The following is a 15,537-nucleotide window of genomic DNA, read 5'->3' as shown; positions in this document are numbered from 1 at the left end:
CTAAGCTGAAGTCAGATGCTTAACTGACTGAGCCAACCAGGCGCCCAACACTTAACTTAAACAGAATGTAATTGCTAACTCTATAAGTCATTTGGGCTCTTATTGCCTAATAAATAACTGTTAACTATCCTTATGTAAAGGAATTACTTTTTAATGATGGAGAGAATAGGAAAGTGTATCTAAGGAGACAGTGGCATCTTACTAAACCCGACTGAGGAAAGCATATCATTACTATTCCCTTCCACCTTAATTTTTAATACAGAAAATCTTAGAAGGCTAGAAAATGAGATATTCTACAAAGTTATTCCTTACTGGGCACTCTTATTTCAGAAGGGTGACTAAGACAGGGAGCTAATGTGATTTTCTTTTCCTAACTAGAATTTATGCCATTGGTAGTTAACAGACCCAAGCAGGAATTTACCAGGTTACAAACTGAGTACAAACTTTAAATTTGATGTCCTTTATTTAGATTAGTTATCTTTATATATTCATTGTGAGAACTGTGCAGTTTTTAAATAAATATTTTATTTTTAAGCAATCTCTACACCCATCATGGGGCACGAACTGACAACCCCAAGATCTAGAGTTGCATGCTCTACCATCTGAGCCAGCTAGGTGCCCTGAGGATTGTGCATTTTTATGTTTTAGTTTTTCTCCCTTTTGGTTTCTCTCTACATTTTTTTTTTAAATTAATGCTGTCCCCTTCAACTTCTTGGAGTGTTTCATTTCACTCTCCAAGGTTCCTGGGCATCTCTAACAACTTCTGTCTGTTTTGCTGGCTTTTTTCCTTTTAACCCTAAATGTTCTCCTTGGGTCTATTTCAGTCTTCTGTTTTTCCTCTGCACCGTAAGTGACCTTATTATCCACTATAACAGTCTTCGTGGCTTCACCTTTTACCTATGTGTAGATGATCCCAGTTCTCTCTTAAGTCTGAATCTCTGTTTTAAGTTTTTGACCTTGTTTCTAATTAATCACCTATAAAAATCTGTTTACTTTCCAAAATAAAACTCCTCTTACACCTACTTGTTATTCAGTTTTCATATTTCTGTAAATGGTACCACCACCCTACCCTCTCAGAGACATCCTTATGTGAGCATCATCTTTGATTCTCATGTCCTCATCTGCCACAGCCAATCAGTCCCCTGGTCTTAATTCATTTTACCTTGGTAGTCTCTCATGATTAATGCTTCCCTTTAATTTCCTGTCCCATCACTCTAGGAGAGACCCTTCCTGCTCTCATCTAGGCTACTGCAATAACCACTTAACTGATTTCCCAGTCTTTTGTGTCAGTTAGTTTTTCTGCGTAATGAAGTACTTGAAAGCCTGTTGGCTTCAAACAACGACTGTTTTATTTAGCTTAAAATTCTGAGAGTCAGCTGGGCAATTCTGGGGTTGCTCAGCTGATCTGGAATGGCCTGACTCACATGTCTGGCAATTGGCAGCCGGTGGTGGGCGTTCCTCATTTCTGTATGTAGCCTTTATGCTCCAGCAGGTTATCTCTCTCACTCACACAGCAGTCTGAGGTCCAAATGCAGCAAGAGTAAGCACGCCCCAATATGCAGGTGTTTTCAGAGTTTCTGCCTGGATCCCTAGTTGCTGCTGTTCAAACGTTTATTTGAGGGTGGAGAGAGAGAGTGAGCCTCTTAGCTGGAGTAACTGCAAAGTCACACATTACAAAGGCATGGAAAGAATTTGTAGCCATTTGTGCCACAGATCACATTTCTTTCTCCTTTTTATCCTAAAACTGTTACTAATGGAGTATTATTACAGTTTAGCTCTGATGGTTTTATCCTTTTGTGTAAAGACTGTCAGTGGCACCAAAAACCTGTCGATGGCACTCTGAGTGCCTCTGAGTGAAAGATATCAGCATGATCTGCCTCAATTCATCCTTCTAGCTTTATTTTCCTCTGCTCCCCTGTCTGTACCCAGTTTGGACTAGTTTCTGAATTGGATCTTCTGAGCCTTTAAGGACCAGCTTCTGTGCCACCTTTTTCATGAATCCCTGCTAGATTTCCTTCTTCTCACACCCACATTCACTTTGTTCTACCCCTTAAGTTGAAATGGTCTCCTCTTCCTCAGTTTTCTCATAGCTCTCTGCACTTTCTTGTGGCAGTTGTGATTTTTTACTTTGTGATAACTGTTTGTGTATGTGACTCACTTCTCTTAGCCGACCGAGGGCTGTTTAAGGGCTGGAACCCGAGCTTGTTTATCTTCATAGCTACTCACATGTAATATTTAGACCCTGCCTTGCATGTAGCCACCAAAATATTTGAATGAATTTTTGAATGATGAATATTTCTCATGGTTGTAATGTTCATTTTTTGAATGTCAGTTAATTTAAATTTTTTCTTTCAGACCAGAAACTAGAGAGCAGTATCCAAATAAATTTATCCAGCGGGATGACACTGAAAGATTTTACATTCTGAACACACTGTTCAACCTACCAGGTAGACTCATTCTGTGCTTATATATATGGATGCTTTCTCTTCTTTTCATGATCATTTGTCTTTGCTCAAGGGAGATAATGAAATAAGTTTGAATTATTTCATTTATGTTTATGAATATCTGTTCTTCATTTTTCAGAGACCTACCTGTTGGCTTGCCTAGTAGATTTTTTTACTAATTGTCCTAGATATACCAGGTATGTATATAGTGTAATTTTCTTTTTCCAATTGATTTTTTTAAATTAATGTACAGGGTTTTAGAGAACTGGCCATTGTAGGTCTTTTCTGCTTTTCTGAAGTGAATTTAGTGCTAGTGAGAGATGCCACATTGCCAGCCTGAGAGATGGGACAGCACCAGCAGCTCCATGCAGGCTCTCACCTCCCACACGGCCCCCTCTCCTTGCCAGTGTGCTGCAGCCATGTTTGGAAGGGACCACTTCTGATTGGCTTCTCCTGGGAATGAAGACGGCCAGCAGAGGTGCTAATTGTGACAACTGAGTGGGAGGTTTGTGTGATGATTATCTGTCCAAGCAGAATTACACTAAAACCCCCCAACTCATTTCACAGCAGCTACCCGGGAGCCATTCAACGATGACAGTTTAGTTTCATTCCCAGGCCCAGCAAGATTTGATTGAGGAGTAAATATGGTTTATCCTCCTCAAAGTAAAATTTTGTTTAAGTCTTGAACAAGGTATCCTATCCTTTTTAGGGCAAATTGTATAACCATTGCTGAAAGCTCAGCCGTATGTGTCAGAGTTGGCTAACTTATCCTGTCTAGGCCTTATCCGCTTCAAGGCACTAAATCTGGTGGGGCACCAAGTCACTAAGCTAAATAGAAAAAAGGCAATACCTTTGTACCTAGAGAAAACATCAGAAGAGTCAGGATGAAGAGCACCTAAATGACCAATTTTAAGTTTCAAATGTTTCTTTGATGGGAACCTGTTTCTTAAAAGTGATGAGTAAAAGAACATGATATTTTTGGAACTGACCTTTTAGGTTTCATTCAATATATTGTTCTATCACTTTGTATTTGTTCACAATTATTGTATTCCATTGAACACTGTAGTCCTTTCTGGTTGTCAAAATGGATTTTTGTTAGGGAGTAATTATTTTCCTAATTAGCCTAGTCTTTCCATGTGATCATGGAATCCTTGGGTCCCCTGGGCAATGTTTGGTATTCATTTTACTTACCCTCTTTTGGATTCCCTGTCATGTTTTTTTTCATCTTTGTATAGCTGTGAAACAGGATTTAAAGATGGGGACCTCTTCATGTCTTACCGGAGTATGTTCCAGGATGTAAGAGATGCTGTTGACTGGGTTCATTACAAGGTACCTGGGAGCTGCTGCGTCACCTGTTCACTCTGTGGCTTGTGTCTTGTGGTCTGACATTAACTTTACAAGTGCAAATAGAGCAGAATTTTTCTTCCATTAAAAAAAAAAAAAAAAAAAAAAAAGGATTTGCCCCCTAGTGACAGCTCTCTAGAATACTTTTCTTCTTGTCTTTGTCCTACTTTCGGAAGTTATGCTGATCTTTCCTCCCGTGATCCTGCTTGGCTTCCAGCTCTTACTTCAGTTTTCATTTCCCAAACTTAGAAGAGATTTTAGTATTAAGATTATACTTCCCCCTACCTTTGAGGATGATTATTGTTTGTTTTTTTCCAAATACCTCCTGTTTGACTAATACATTAACTAATTAAAATTATACTTACTATAAATTATACTGAATAAAATATGAAATACCTTTTGATTTCTTGTTTAAAATAAACATGGTTTTATATTTTAAATACCTTTTGGAGGCAGAGTTGCAGCAAATCACATCTGCTTTATCATGGCCATCTCTATGTACTTTCCATTTTGGTAAATACTTAAAAAATGCATTTGGGTTGGGGCGCCTGGGTGGCACAGTCGGTTAAGCGTCCGACTTCAGCCAGGTCACGATCTCGCGGTCCGGGAGTTCGAGCCCCGCGTCAGGCTCTGGGCTGATGGCTCGGAGCCTGGAGCCTGTTTCTGATTCTGTGTCTCCCTCTCTCTCTGCCCCTCCCCCGTTCATGCTCTGTCTCTCTCTGTCCCAAAAATAAATAAAAAACGTTGAAAAAAAAAAAAATTTTAAAAATGCATTTGGGTTGATAGTAGTATAAACTGTTAAAAACTGATTTTGTTCTTATTTTCCTTTTTTTCTTCCTGTAGGGCTCCCTTAAGGAAAAGACAGTTGAAAATCTTGAGAAGTATGTAGTCAAAGATGTAAGTAATAAAGGGGAAAATAGATCTGCAAATCAGGGAAATCAATAACAAACCTATTTATAATGAAATGGATAAAGGAAGATACTAATTTGTCTTGATATAATACATGTCAAGTACAATCACCAGGAATTTTCAGCCAGAACATAGGTCTTAGTAGTTTTCCCTGTTTGTTCCTTGGCAAGAAGATCCAGTATATCATTTGTCTTTTTAGCTCTAATGATAATAGCAGCTAGAGTAGTTACTGTGTGTACATCACTGTACTAAGTGATTACATGCCCTTTAATCTTCCATATAACCCTGAGTGATGAGGTATTGTTACCTCTGCTTTGTAGAAAAGCTGACGGGGGCTCCTGGGTGGCTTAGTTGGTTAAGTGTCTGATTCTTGACTTCAGGTCATTATCTCATGGTTGTGAGATCAAGCCCCGCGTTGGGCTTTGTGCTGAGTGTGGATCCTGCTTAAGAATTCTCTCCCTCTGGGGTGCCTCAGTGGCTCAGTTGGTTAAGCATCTGACTCCTGATTTTGGCTCAGGTCATGATCTTGCGGTTAATGAGATTGAGCTCCACATTGGGCTCTGTGCTGATAGCATGGAGCCTGCTTGGGATTCTCTCTCCCTCTCTCTGCCTCTCCCCTGCTTACACTTGCACTCTTTCTCTCTCTCTAAAAGACAGAAATGCATTAAAAAAAAAAAAAAAAAACAAAGATTCTCTCTCTCTGCCCCTCCCCCACTTGCACTCTCTCAAAAACAAAAACAAAAAAATTTTTAAAAACCTGAGGAACACAGGTTATATATAACTTGTCCAAGTTTATACAGTAAATTTTTTAAATCTGTAGTTTATGGAATTGTGCCAATGTTAATTTCTTAGTTTTGATCATTGTACTATGTATAAGTAAGACCTTTAATATTAAGGGAAGCTAGATGAAGAATATGGGGGAAAAATCAGGCTAGTTTAATTAACATATAGTGTCGTATTGGTTTCAAGAGTAGAATTTAGTGATTCATCACTTAACATACAACATCCAGTGCTCATCGCAACAACTGCCCTCCTTAATGCCCCTTCCCTCCACCCCCAGCAACCCTCAGTTTTCTATATTTATTCTATATTTAAGAGTCTCTTATGGTTTGCCTCCCTCTCTGTTTTTATCCTATTTTTCCTTCCTTTCCCCTATGTCTATCTGTTTTGTTTCTTAAATTCCACATGAGTGAAATCATATGATATTTGTCTTTCTCTGACTTACTTTGCTTAGCATGATACACTCTAGTTCCATCCATGTTGTTGCAAATATTTGGCAAGATTTCATTCTTTTTGATTGCCAAGTAATATTCCATTTTGTGTGTGTGTGTGTATGTGTGTGTGTGTGTGTGTGTGTGTGTGTACACGTATGTACACACAAATCAATCACATTTTCTTTATCCATTCATCAGTGGACATTTGGGCCTTTTCCATAATTTGGCTATTGTCGATAGTGCTGCTATGAACATTGGGGTGCATGTGCCCCTTTGAATTAGCATTTTTGTATCCCTTGGATAGTAGTGCAATTGCTGGATCATAGGGTAGTTCTATTTTTAACTTTTTGAGAGATCTTTGTGCTGTTTCCCAGAGTGACTGTACCAATTTGCATTCCAACCAGTGGTGCAAAAATTTGGAATTACTTTAATGTAAGAAGGAAACACAGCTCCAAGATGAGATACTTCCTTTTCTCACAGACTATGAGTAGTGGAATGCAGTATTTTTTTCAAAGTACTTTGATACAGATTTCTTAGTGTTTTCAGTCTTTGTACTTCCTTTTTCCCCTCCACTCCTAATTCCACTCTTCTTTCAAGAGAGAACACTGAGGGGTTCACAAGAGGTCCAGGAGAATTTGAGTGAAGGAACCTATTTAGTGTGAGAGAAGGAAAAGCTGCTTTTCTTTCCAGTCTCATCAGGAGTTAGAATTTCCTCATGTGTCTGCAGATGGGTCTGAGCATTTCTAGGTTCCATCCTGCACATGGCATTTCATTCTACAAGGTATACAAGACAAAAGCCTACACAGGGAAGCCATATCTTATGCTCTCCTTGTATTTTGCTGGTGATGTTTAAAATCAGCTTCTCCTCACCTTTAATATACCTCATTCATATACTTTAAGAGATTACAAAGTAATTTAAACTCCTTCCTGAGGCAAACGTGAGGAAGGTAGAGATGGTTTTATTTTTCAATTTAATTTATTATTATTTTTTGTAATCTCTACACCCAGTGTGGGGCTCAAACTCACAACCCTGAGATCAAGAGTTGCATGCTCTTCCGACTGAGCCAGCCAGGTGCCCCAAGGTGTTTTTAATAAGCATATTTAATAATATATCTAATAAGCATATCATCTGTATGTGTCATTTTATATATACACCTATATGTTATATACACCATGTATACTGCTTAATACTTCACGTGTAGTGATAATGTGGTCTTTTAAATGTAAAACTCTGAAATCAACCAACCCTCAAAGCGCATCCCCTATGCTTACTCAGGTAGACAAAAGTTGAAGTGACTGTGTATTTGTGGTTTAGTGTTTCACTCATCATCATATTACATTTCAGGGAAAACTGCCTTTGCTTCTGAGTCGAATGAAGGAAGTAGGGAAAGTGTTTCTTGCCACCAACAGTGACTATAAATACACAGATGTAAGTGCCTAATGTTCATACTTGTTTATTTACACAGAGGAGTTACTTTGGCCTAAGGAACTGGGAATGAAGATCATGAGGACACTCGTTAAGTGAGGGTATTTTTTTGCCATATCATTTTGAGAGCAGAGTGGAAAAAGAATATATAGCTTAAGGGCCACATTGGAGTGGTTCTCAAATTTTTCTAAATATTTCTTTTGACTTTTCCCTGATTACAGTTGGTTACTTGAAGGTTTTAATTTGGAGGTTGTTTAAAATATTTGTGATTTTAAAAAGGCTTCTGTGTCTCTTTGGTGCATCGTTTATATCAACTTGAGAAGTCACACATTTATTTACTGCATATGTGTAAATGCCCTCCCTGCTGCTGGGAGCCAGATAGCAGAAGATGGTGCAAAGATGTTTGGACTCTTCGCCATCAAAATTTACTACCTTTTAACTTAGACATTTCTTTGCCAGGACTAAAGCATGTTGAAAAGCAAGTTTAACTCCTTAGCCTCATCTTATTTTTGCTAAGACAGTTACAGGCTTATAGTACTAGCAAGAAGCCCAATGCTCTGCAGTTCTCTTCATGCAGAATCTTGATTTAGAAATCTGGTGATTTGTTGGAGTAAGCAGTCTTACAAAGCCAACAAATCTAATGGTTCATTGGCTTGGTTAGTCTAGAAACAATAAATAGTAAGGAGGCCAACGTATATTATTTCCATGTGAGTCATTAGTTTTGTCGATGCCCTGACCTCAGATACCAATTCCAAATATGTATTCCAGTCCGTTAAGAGGATTTGGTAGGGATATATGGATGAAGTGTACAAAATTACATCCTAGAAGCCTATGTCCTACTGAGAATGTCAGCTGTAGTTTGTTATGTTGAAGCATTAATTTCTGGCTTCAGCTGCCATGATTTCATAAACTTAGGGGAAAAAAGAATGTGATAAATCCTGTATTGAAAAAGACACGTCATATGAAAAGGTTGGGTTTGAAGTTTTTTTTAGGTGCTGCATATTGTTTGCAAAAGTAGTATATGGACCTGATGTTGGATTTTTTTTTTCCAGAAAATTATGACTTACCTGTTCGATTTCCCACATGGCCCCAAGGTACTATATGTAACTTAACAGACCATTGCTTTTAGTAATAACGAATGCATTTAGTGATCCTGGAATATTAAGAGTCAGGAATTGTCAGAACTCCTCTAGAAATCTTCATTAACCTTAGAAGCAATGCAGGAGCTAGTGTAGTTTAACATTGCTAGAGATTTGAAAACATAGTAGATAGAAATAAAGGGGAGATATTTGTGTTATTTAGTAGGATGGGATCAGAATAATTACGGCCAAGAAGTTCTGTGTGGAGTTACTAAGTTCGTATGGCAAAGTAAGGAATTTTCACATTGAGGAAGATAGATGATTAAAAGAAACAGAAGATATGTATATTCTTGGCAACTTCTAGATACTACTCTTAGTTATTGCTGAGTTTTGTTCAAGAACAGTTAACCTTGATATTTAGCAGAGAAGTCTTCATTCCCACAGTGTGGCTACACTTAAATTTAAGGAATACTCATTGCAGCCTAGTCACATCCTTGTGGGATTTAGTCCTTCTTTGGTTAAATATCAGTAAATCTCTGTTTTGAAAAGGTCACCCAAAAGCACAGCTTGACCTTACAAGTTTAATACCCTGGTCCCACTTCAGGATAGAAAGCATGTTAATGGGCATAACTTCTCTATTAGTGCCGTGACGAGCCTCCAGTATGAGCCAAAGGCTAATGTGTACCTAGAGCCATTATTCTGAGAACATAACCAATAAAATTTGCTAGTAACATTTCCATGTTAGTTTGTATACTTAAGTTCTGATGCTGATCTGCCTCTTTCTTAAACTGTCTTCTTGAATATCAGTTTGCATCTTTCCTTCACAACCCTTTGAGCCTTTTTTGCCTATTTCAGAGTGTGAGGACACTTTCCTTCATATGTTAAATTGCTGTGAAATGTTAGTAGAGGAAATGATTTAAAATGTGTTAATTTATATTTTCACCTTGCCTGCTTCCAAAAGAATATGGCCGCTAACACACTGTGTTTTCAATACAATAGTGGGATCTTCTGTGTATACTTAATATGTCTACATTCCTTACATTTGAGTGAGATTAAATATTAGTGCCTCAAGGGTTAGGAGTGATGTTTTGGCTTTTGCTGTTTCTCAACCTCATCAGCCTGGGAGCTCCCATCGACCATGGCAGTCCTACTTTGACCTGATCTTGGTGGATGCACGGAAGCCACTCTTTTTTGGAGAAGGCACAGTACTGCGTCAGGTGGACACAGTAAGTCAAGAGGATGATCTGTCTGCTGGCACATTGTCCTTCGTATTTCTCCTTTTCCCACTCTTATTCTTCCTAAGGAAACAGGTATTTTTAATTTATTATCCATATCTTTCTTTTGAATTTCAGAGTTTTAATCTTAATTGAGATAGCCCAATAATTTCAAAAGAATATAATTCAAAAGTGCCAATCATTTAGATGCCTATCCAGATTGCATTTTGGGTGGAGATTGTGATAGAACAGTAAATTATTAGAAAGTCTTCTCTTCTCACAGAAAACTGGCAAGCTGAAAATTGGTACCTACACAGGCCCCTTACAACATGGCATCGTCTACTCAGGAGGTGAGTCACAGATTTCCCTTTATTTAGTTTAAGTCTTTGTTCAGATTTCATCGTGAAAGCTTTGGTGTCCTCCTGGCAGAGTGCCAGTTATACTTTAGTATTCTGAAGATACTGTCTCCTGAAGGTAACTGCTTTAGTCACCTGCTAATGCAGTAGGAGTCAGAGAGAACAGGTTTGAGAAGTTGTTAGTATGTCCTAACGAATCTTTGATTTTCACTAAAAGGATCAGGGTTTCCTCATCCTTTTACGTATTTGAGACTTTTTCTCAGTGTCCTGGAATGATTTGAGGTGGTTCTCAAAGGGGTCCTCTAGGAGCCCCTGTGGACACTGATGCATATTTCGTTGCAGTGAGAAATTGTTGAACAAAACAAAATTAATGTCAGATCTTCTGTGATGAGAAATGGCTGTGCTTTGGGAGAATTATATTTACTAAAGCTGAGACATGTAGTTTTGTTGCTCTTGGATTTGGTTATCAAGAGCTCTGGTTAGCACAGTGGAGCTGAAGGCCTTGCGTTAGAGGCAACAAAAGGAATGATGAAAGAAAAACAATGGTGGGTCTTTAAGGTGAGCCCTTTTTCTAGTCTGTTCCTTGCATAAGAATAAAATTAATCAGTACAGTATCTAATGGTTATGGTACTTAGAATTCTCATTTTTAATATGGAGACATTTTTGTTTTCCCATTGTTCATTCCCTTGTTTCAGGTTCATCTGATACAGTCTGTGATCTCTTGGGAGCTAAGGGCAAGGACATTTTGTATATCGGAGATCACATTTTTGGGGACATTTTAAAATCAAAGAAACGACAAGGGTGGCGAACTTTCTTGGTGATTCCTGAACTTGCACAGGAGCTGCACGTCTGGACTGATAAGAGCTGTAAGGAGCCATTACTCTTATTTTATATCCAGCTGTATGAATCAGTCCTCTTGGATGAACTCATTACTTCATATGTGGGGAGAAAGGGAGGGGAGGCAGAGGTAGTCAAAGATACTTCCCTCCAGCCAGATATTTTACAGAACTCCAGAATTTGAGGAAATAGGAGAGGTTCGGGTGTTCAGCCTTTCTCTTGCATTCTTTCAGGGTTAAGGACAGAATATTGCTATCCTGAATTCTATTACTATAGCAACTAAACTGTGAATTCCACTTCCTTTTGTAGTCCCGTATTTTCCAACCACACATACCTCTGCCACCAGCCTCTGTGATGTTGGGGGCATTGATGACTTTGAGTAGTAATTACATCCCTTTTTTTTTCCTGCTCTTCTGAGAAGTAGAGAATGAGGCCAAATTGTATCCTCTGAACTGTACATGGAATTGAGCTGTAGGTCTAGTTATGTAAACCCGTTTGACCCGTAAATTCTCCAGCCAGTCCTAGCTAGCATCACCCACAGTGTGGGGAGAGGTACTGCGTCAGGTAGTTACCCCAGCTCTACTACCTAATACCTTCATGCCCTTAGTCAAGTTACTGTTAGTTTCCTCAAATATGAAAATGAGGATAATACCTACTTTATAAAGTTGAGACTTAACTGGAATAATGTGTATATAAAGATACAAGTAACAACCGTTCTCAACCTAGGCTCCTCATCTGATCCACAGAACAGAGAAATTGATTAGGTGACTCTCGGTAGGTAAAGAAAATTTGTTAAAACAGTATATACATTAGGGCTTCTCTCTGGGGAACCCAGGTTGAGAAAGGCCAGAGCCCCAACAAAACCGGCAACAGCTGCTGGCTGTTGCTTGTCCTTGGTGGGATTTTCTGGCTGGTCCTTCATGCCCGTTTTCAACTTTCTACCTCTGAAATTCTGTCAGTCTAGTTGATTTGGCTCTGTTTCCTGGATTTGTGACTCAGGACACATCCCCTAATCCTCATTCTTTGATCTGAAAATGGGACTGTTAACACTTGTTTTGCTGCAACACACCTCCAATGGGATACAAATTAGCACTCAGCATCCATTGGGAAAGAAGAGTTGTGGCTAGCTGTGTTGAAGTAGAAGAAGGAATCGTGGCTTTCACTTGCTGCCAGATCCCAAGCAGGGCAGGAGTGGGTTTTCCTGAAGCAGGAGAATAAAGTCATTTTGTACACTCACCATAGCTTTACCTTTCAGTCATAGCTGCAGCCTGTTAGTTTCAGGAAGAGTTAAAACCTGAGTGTTTTCTGTTGAAAACATTTTTCTTTTCCTTCCAAACTTTAGCACTTTTCGAAGAGCTTCAGAGCTTGGATATTTTCTTGGCTGAACTCTACAAGTAAGTTTCCAGATTCTAAAGATAAACATTTCTTCCCTAAAACCATCTACCTCTTTGAGAATCAGCTAGGTCTAAGAGACCTCTTTCCCAGAGATTTTCAGTGGAGTTTTCTTTTTTCGCCTCCAGGCACCTTGATAGCAGCAGCAATGAGCGCCCTGACATTAGTTCCATCCAGAGACGTATTAAGGTATCCAAATGGGATTTGGGAGAGATCTTGGAAAATAAAGTTGTGATTTTTGTCTTTATCCTGTGATACAAGGATAGGCACATAGCCAGTACCCAACAACTACTAGAATTCAGTCTCTTGTCTGTTGTAGAAAGTAACACATGACATGGACATGTGCTATGGGATGATGGGGAGCCTGTTCCGCAGTGGCTCCCGACAGACCCTCTTCGCCAGCCAGGTGATGCGGTACGCTGACCTCTATGCAGCCTCCTTCATCAACCTGCTCTATTACCCCTTCAGCTACCTCTTCAGAGCTGCCCACGTCTTGGTGAGTTGACACAGTCTTAGGCTGCTCTTTACAATAAAGATAGACACTTACGGCTGAGAGCTGCAGCCAGCTTTGTGGGATGGCACAGGAGAGTTTGGGTCTTTTTTTTTTTTTTTTTTTAATGTTTATTTTGAGAGCTGGGGAGGGGCAGAGAGAGAGGGAGAGACAGAATCCCAAGCACTGTCCATGCTGTCAGCACAGAGCACAACACGGGGCTCGATCCTCTGGATGGTGAGATCATGTCCTGAGCCAAAATCAAGAGTTGGCCATTTAACCATCTGGGCCACCCAGGCATTTTTTCCTAATTTGCATTTTTTTTCCTAATGTGCAAAAGCCCGTAACCAAGTTCCATGCTTGCACCAAAAAGGATCTTTGAGAAGGTATAGGTAATGGCATAGGGTATAAGTGTACTCTGAAATTTGTCATATTAAAAGTTGAGTAGTGAAGACTTTCCTCTTTTGTGAGCACTGCAGTTTTTATAGTGCTGTGTTCAGATACTGATCTATAGCAGGACTGTTTTTTTGCTGTGAAATAGGAATCTTTCTCCCCCCATCTTTTCCAGTTTCGGGCTCTAATAATTGAGATCTGGGCTGTTTTAAGAGTTGAGGATGAGAGGAAGGTAGTTCCTGGAAGATGCTGAAGTATCTAATTTGGCTTGGCCTTTGATCCATTATAGACCTGTCTCTGCACAACCACCTAACCGAGGGAGAAGGAGTTAGGATTTGGGAAACTGTTTCACTCCACTTGCTTTCTGACCTTCTGACTTTGTTCTAGATGCCTCATGAATCAACGGTGGAACATACACATGTAGATATTAATGAGATGGAGTCCCCTCTTGCTACCCGGAACCGCACATCAGTTGATTTCAAAGATACTGATTACAAGCGGCACCAGTTGACCCGGTCGATTAGTGAAATTAAACCCCCCAACCTCTTCCCACTGGCCCCCCAGGAAATTACACACTGCCATGATGAAGATGATGATGAAGAGGAGGAAGAAGAGGAAGAATAAGGAGGAAAACCAAAACTGAGCATCCATTAAACACGTTTTGGCAGGACTTCCAGGAGCAAAGGATATCCCTGTTTGCGTTCTAGTGGTGGGTGGGGGAGCTCCATCAAAGGTACATGTGCGAAGTTTCTGAAGACCTTAAAATATTCTAATCATAGAGAGATACTTTTTAGTAGTTTTGTTTGTCTGCACTCTGCAGATGGTTCACAATTGTAATGGAGTCTGTATTGGAAGAAAGCAAGGGTGAAGCCGGGCTGAACTGCATGCAGAAGGCTCCATTGTGGCTTGTGACACCATTTCCTTGTCTGGTTTCATCCTCAGTATATATTGGATATACCAGGGCTAGTGAAGAGTATCCAAGTGGAACGAAGAGGTGATCTGAAAATGATATGTTACAAATTGTGCTCTTACTCCAAAGTCCATCCTGAAATTTTCAGTGCATTACACAGTATTGTATGTCAGTGGAGAAATATATTGTTTCCATTACCAAATGTGGTCTTCTGTTAAGGTCAAGGTTCCGTTTACAAGCTTTGAAGTGTCCTCAGTGCCTGGGGGCAGACTGCAGGCTTCAGTGGTCTTGCACAAGTGTTTGGTTTGCTATAGGGCTTGCCTGGAATGCACTGCAGTGATTCTGTCTTGAGGTAAAAGTCTTCATCTAATCTTACATTTTTTTGATAGTAGAAATGCTTGTTATCCAAAAGCGGTCTTTTTCTCATCTGGAGTAAATCTAGAGAAAGAATTCAGCTGAAAGAGGACAAAGGAGCAAGCCCCGTGAAAGAGCATAACTGAGTAAAGTCATTAGCGTGGGCCAGTGTGGCTCGTGCCGCCCAGACTTCCGGCCTTCCCTGTCCTCTAGAGTGGACTGTATTCCACAGTCAAGCATGAGAGGATGGGAAGAGGGTTCTATCAGTCAGAACCTTACTAAAGCAGAGGGCACAATCATGTGAATAAATGCACTTCAGAATCCCAAGAGAAATCACTTGTTATTTTGAACAAGAAGGGATTGTTACTGTGTCCTAGAGGGTACCGGGCTGCCTCGCCGTCGGCAGAGTGGCTATAGCAATTTGAATAGTGCAGACTTTCCCTTTAACCTTTATATATTCCTTCCATTCTTCCTGGTGAACACAGAAGGTAGATTAGTTGCTCTAGAATTCAATAAAGTATATTTCTAATACTGACTTTGACCCCTTCCTGTAGCACAACTTTAATAACCGTTGATCTTTAGGTGGGTGTAGGTTTGGCTAGTGCCATCAATTTGACATTCTTCTACAGGAAGGTATAGTATAGCATGATTGATGGCTAAATTTATAGCACTTAAATAGTCCTCAAAACTTTTTCATGTCAAGTTTTTTAGTACAGGACTATGAGGTGAGACTTTCTAAAAATTATTTGATAGGGAACACAGTTCAGTAATAACATAGCCAAGACCATGTTATATCACCACTTTCAGGATACATGGTCTATGTATGACGTCATGCCAAGAAACTTTCTAACTGGTATCTACTAGGAATATACGCTACTTTAACAGTGATCAGGTTACAAATGCTGTTGCAAATAGCAGTTAAATGCTGTCCCCATTTAAAATTTTAGAGAGTGTGTTTGTGGTCACCCCAGCTATTATTCTCATTCAAGTGGAGCTAGTGCCCAGTTTGGCACAGTCTTATATTTGCTCAAAGCCAAATATTTAAGTGGCTACAGCTGCAGAGCTAACTTATAATGGAACATTTACATATTTTCCCTTTTAAAGCAAGGACCATTATGATCACTTTGCTTTAATTTACCACACTTTTGGTATTGTGTTATTCACATAAGATCTTA

The 15,537-nt window shown here is 39.6% G+C and overlaps 1 protein-coding gene across 7 annotated transcripts in view; it reads left to right on the top strand.

Moving 5' to 3' along the window:
• The window catches only part of NT5C2 (5'-nucleotidase, cytosolic II), a 101,431-nt gene extending 86,534 nt beyond the window's left edge, over positions 1–14,897 (top strand). For 5 of the 7 annotated variants that reach the window (XM_058697642.1, XM_058697643.1, XM_058697644.1 and 2 more), the window contains 13 exons: positions 2,356–2,447; positions 2,584–2,641; positions 3,680–3,773; positions 4,632–4,685; positions 7,257–7,340; positions 8,390–8,431; positions 9,535–9,642; positions 9,914–9,980; positions 10,682–10,852; positions 12,166–12,217; positions 12,344–12,404; positions 12,535–12,711; positions 13,486–14,897. In XM_058697642.1, coding sequence (XP_058553625.1) covers positions 2,356–2,447; positions 2,584–2,641; positions 3,680–3,773; positions 4,632–4,685; positions 7,257–7,340; positions 8,390–8,431; positions 9,535–9,642; positions 9,914–9,980; positions 10,682–10,852; positions 12,166–12,217; positions 12,344–12,404; positions 12,535–12,711; positions 13,486–13,722 — 1,297 coding nt within the window. In that variant the 3' untranslated portion in view covers positions 13,723–14,897. Of the gene's footprint in view, positions 1–2,355; positions 2,448–2,583; positions 2,642–2,793; positions 2,950–3,679; positions 3,774–4,631; positions 4,686–7,256; positions 7,341–8,389; positions 8,432–9,534; positions 9,643–9,913; positions 9,981–10,681; positions 10,853–12,165; positions 12,218–12,343; positions 12,405–12,534; positions 12,712–13,485 lie in introns of those variants that run through there. The other 2 variants (XM_058697647.1, XM_058697646.1) reach the window with 2 other exon arrangements.
• Positions 14,898–15,537: the final 640 nt, after the last annotated feature.

This window comes from Neofelis nebulosa, chromosome 13, assembly GCF_028018385.1.
Source record: "Neofelis nebulosa isolate mNeoNeb1 chromosome 13, mNeoNeb1.pri, whole genome shotgun sequence".
Lineage (NCBI taxonomy): Eukaryota > Metazoa > Chordata > Mammalia > Carnivora > Felidae > Neofelis > Neofelis nebulosa.
This window is presented reverse-complemented; position numbering and strand designations above follow the sequence as displayed.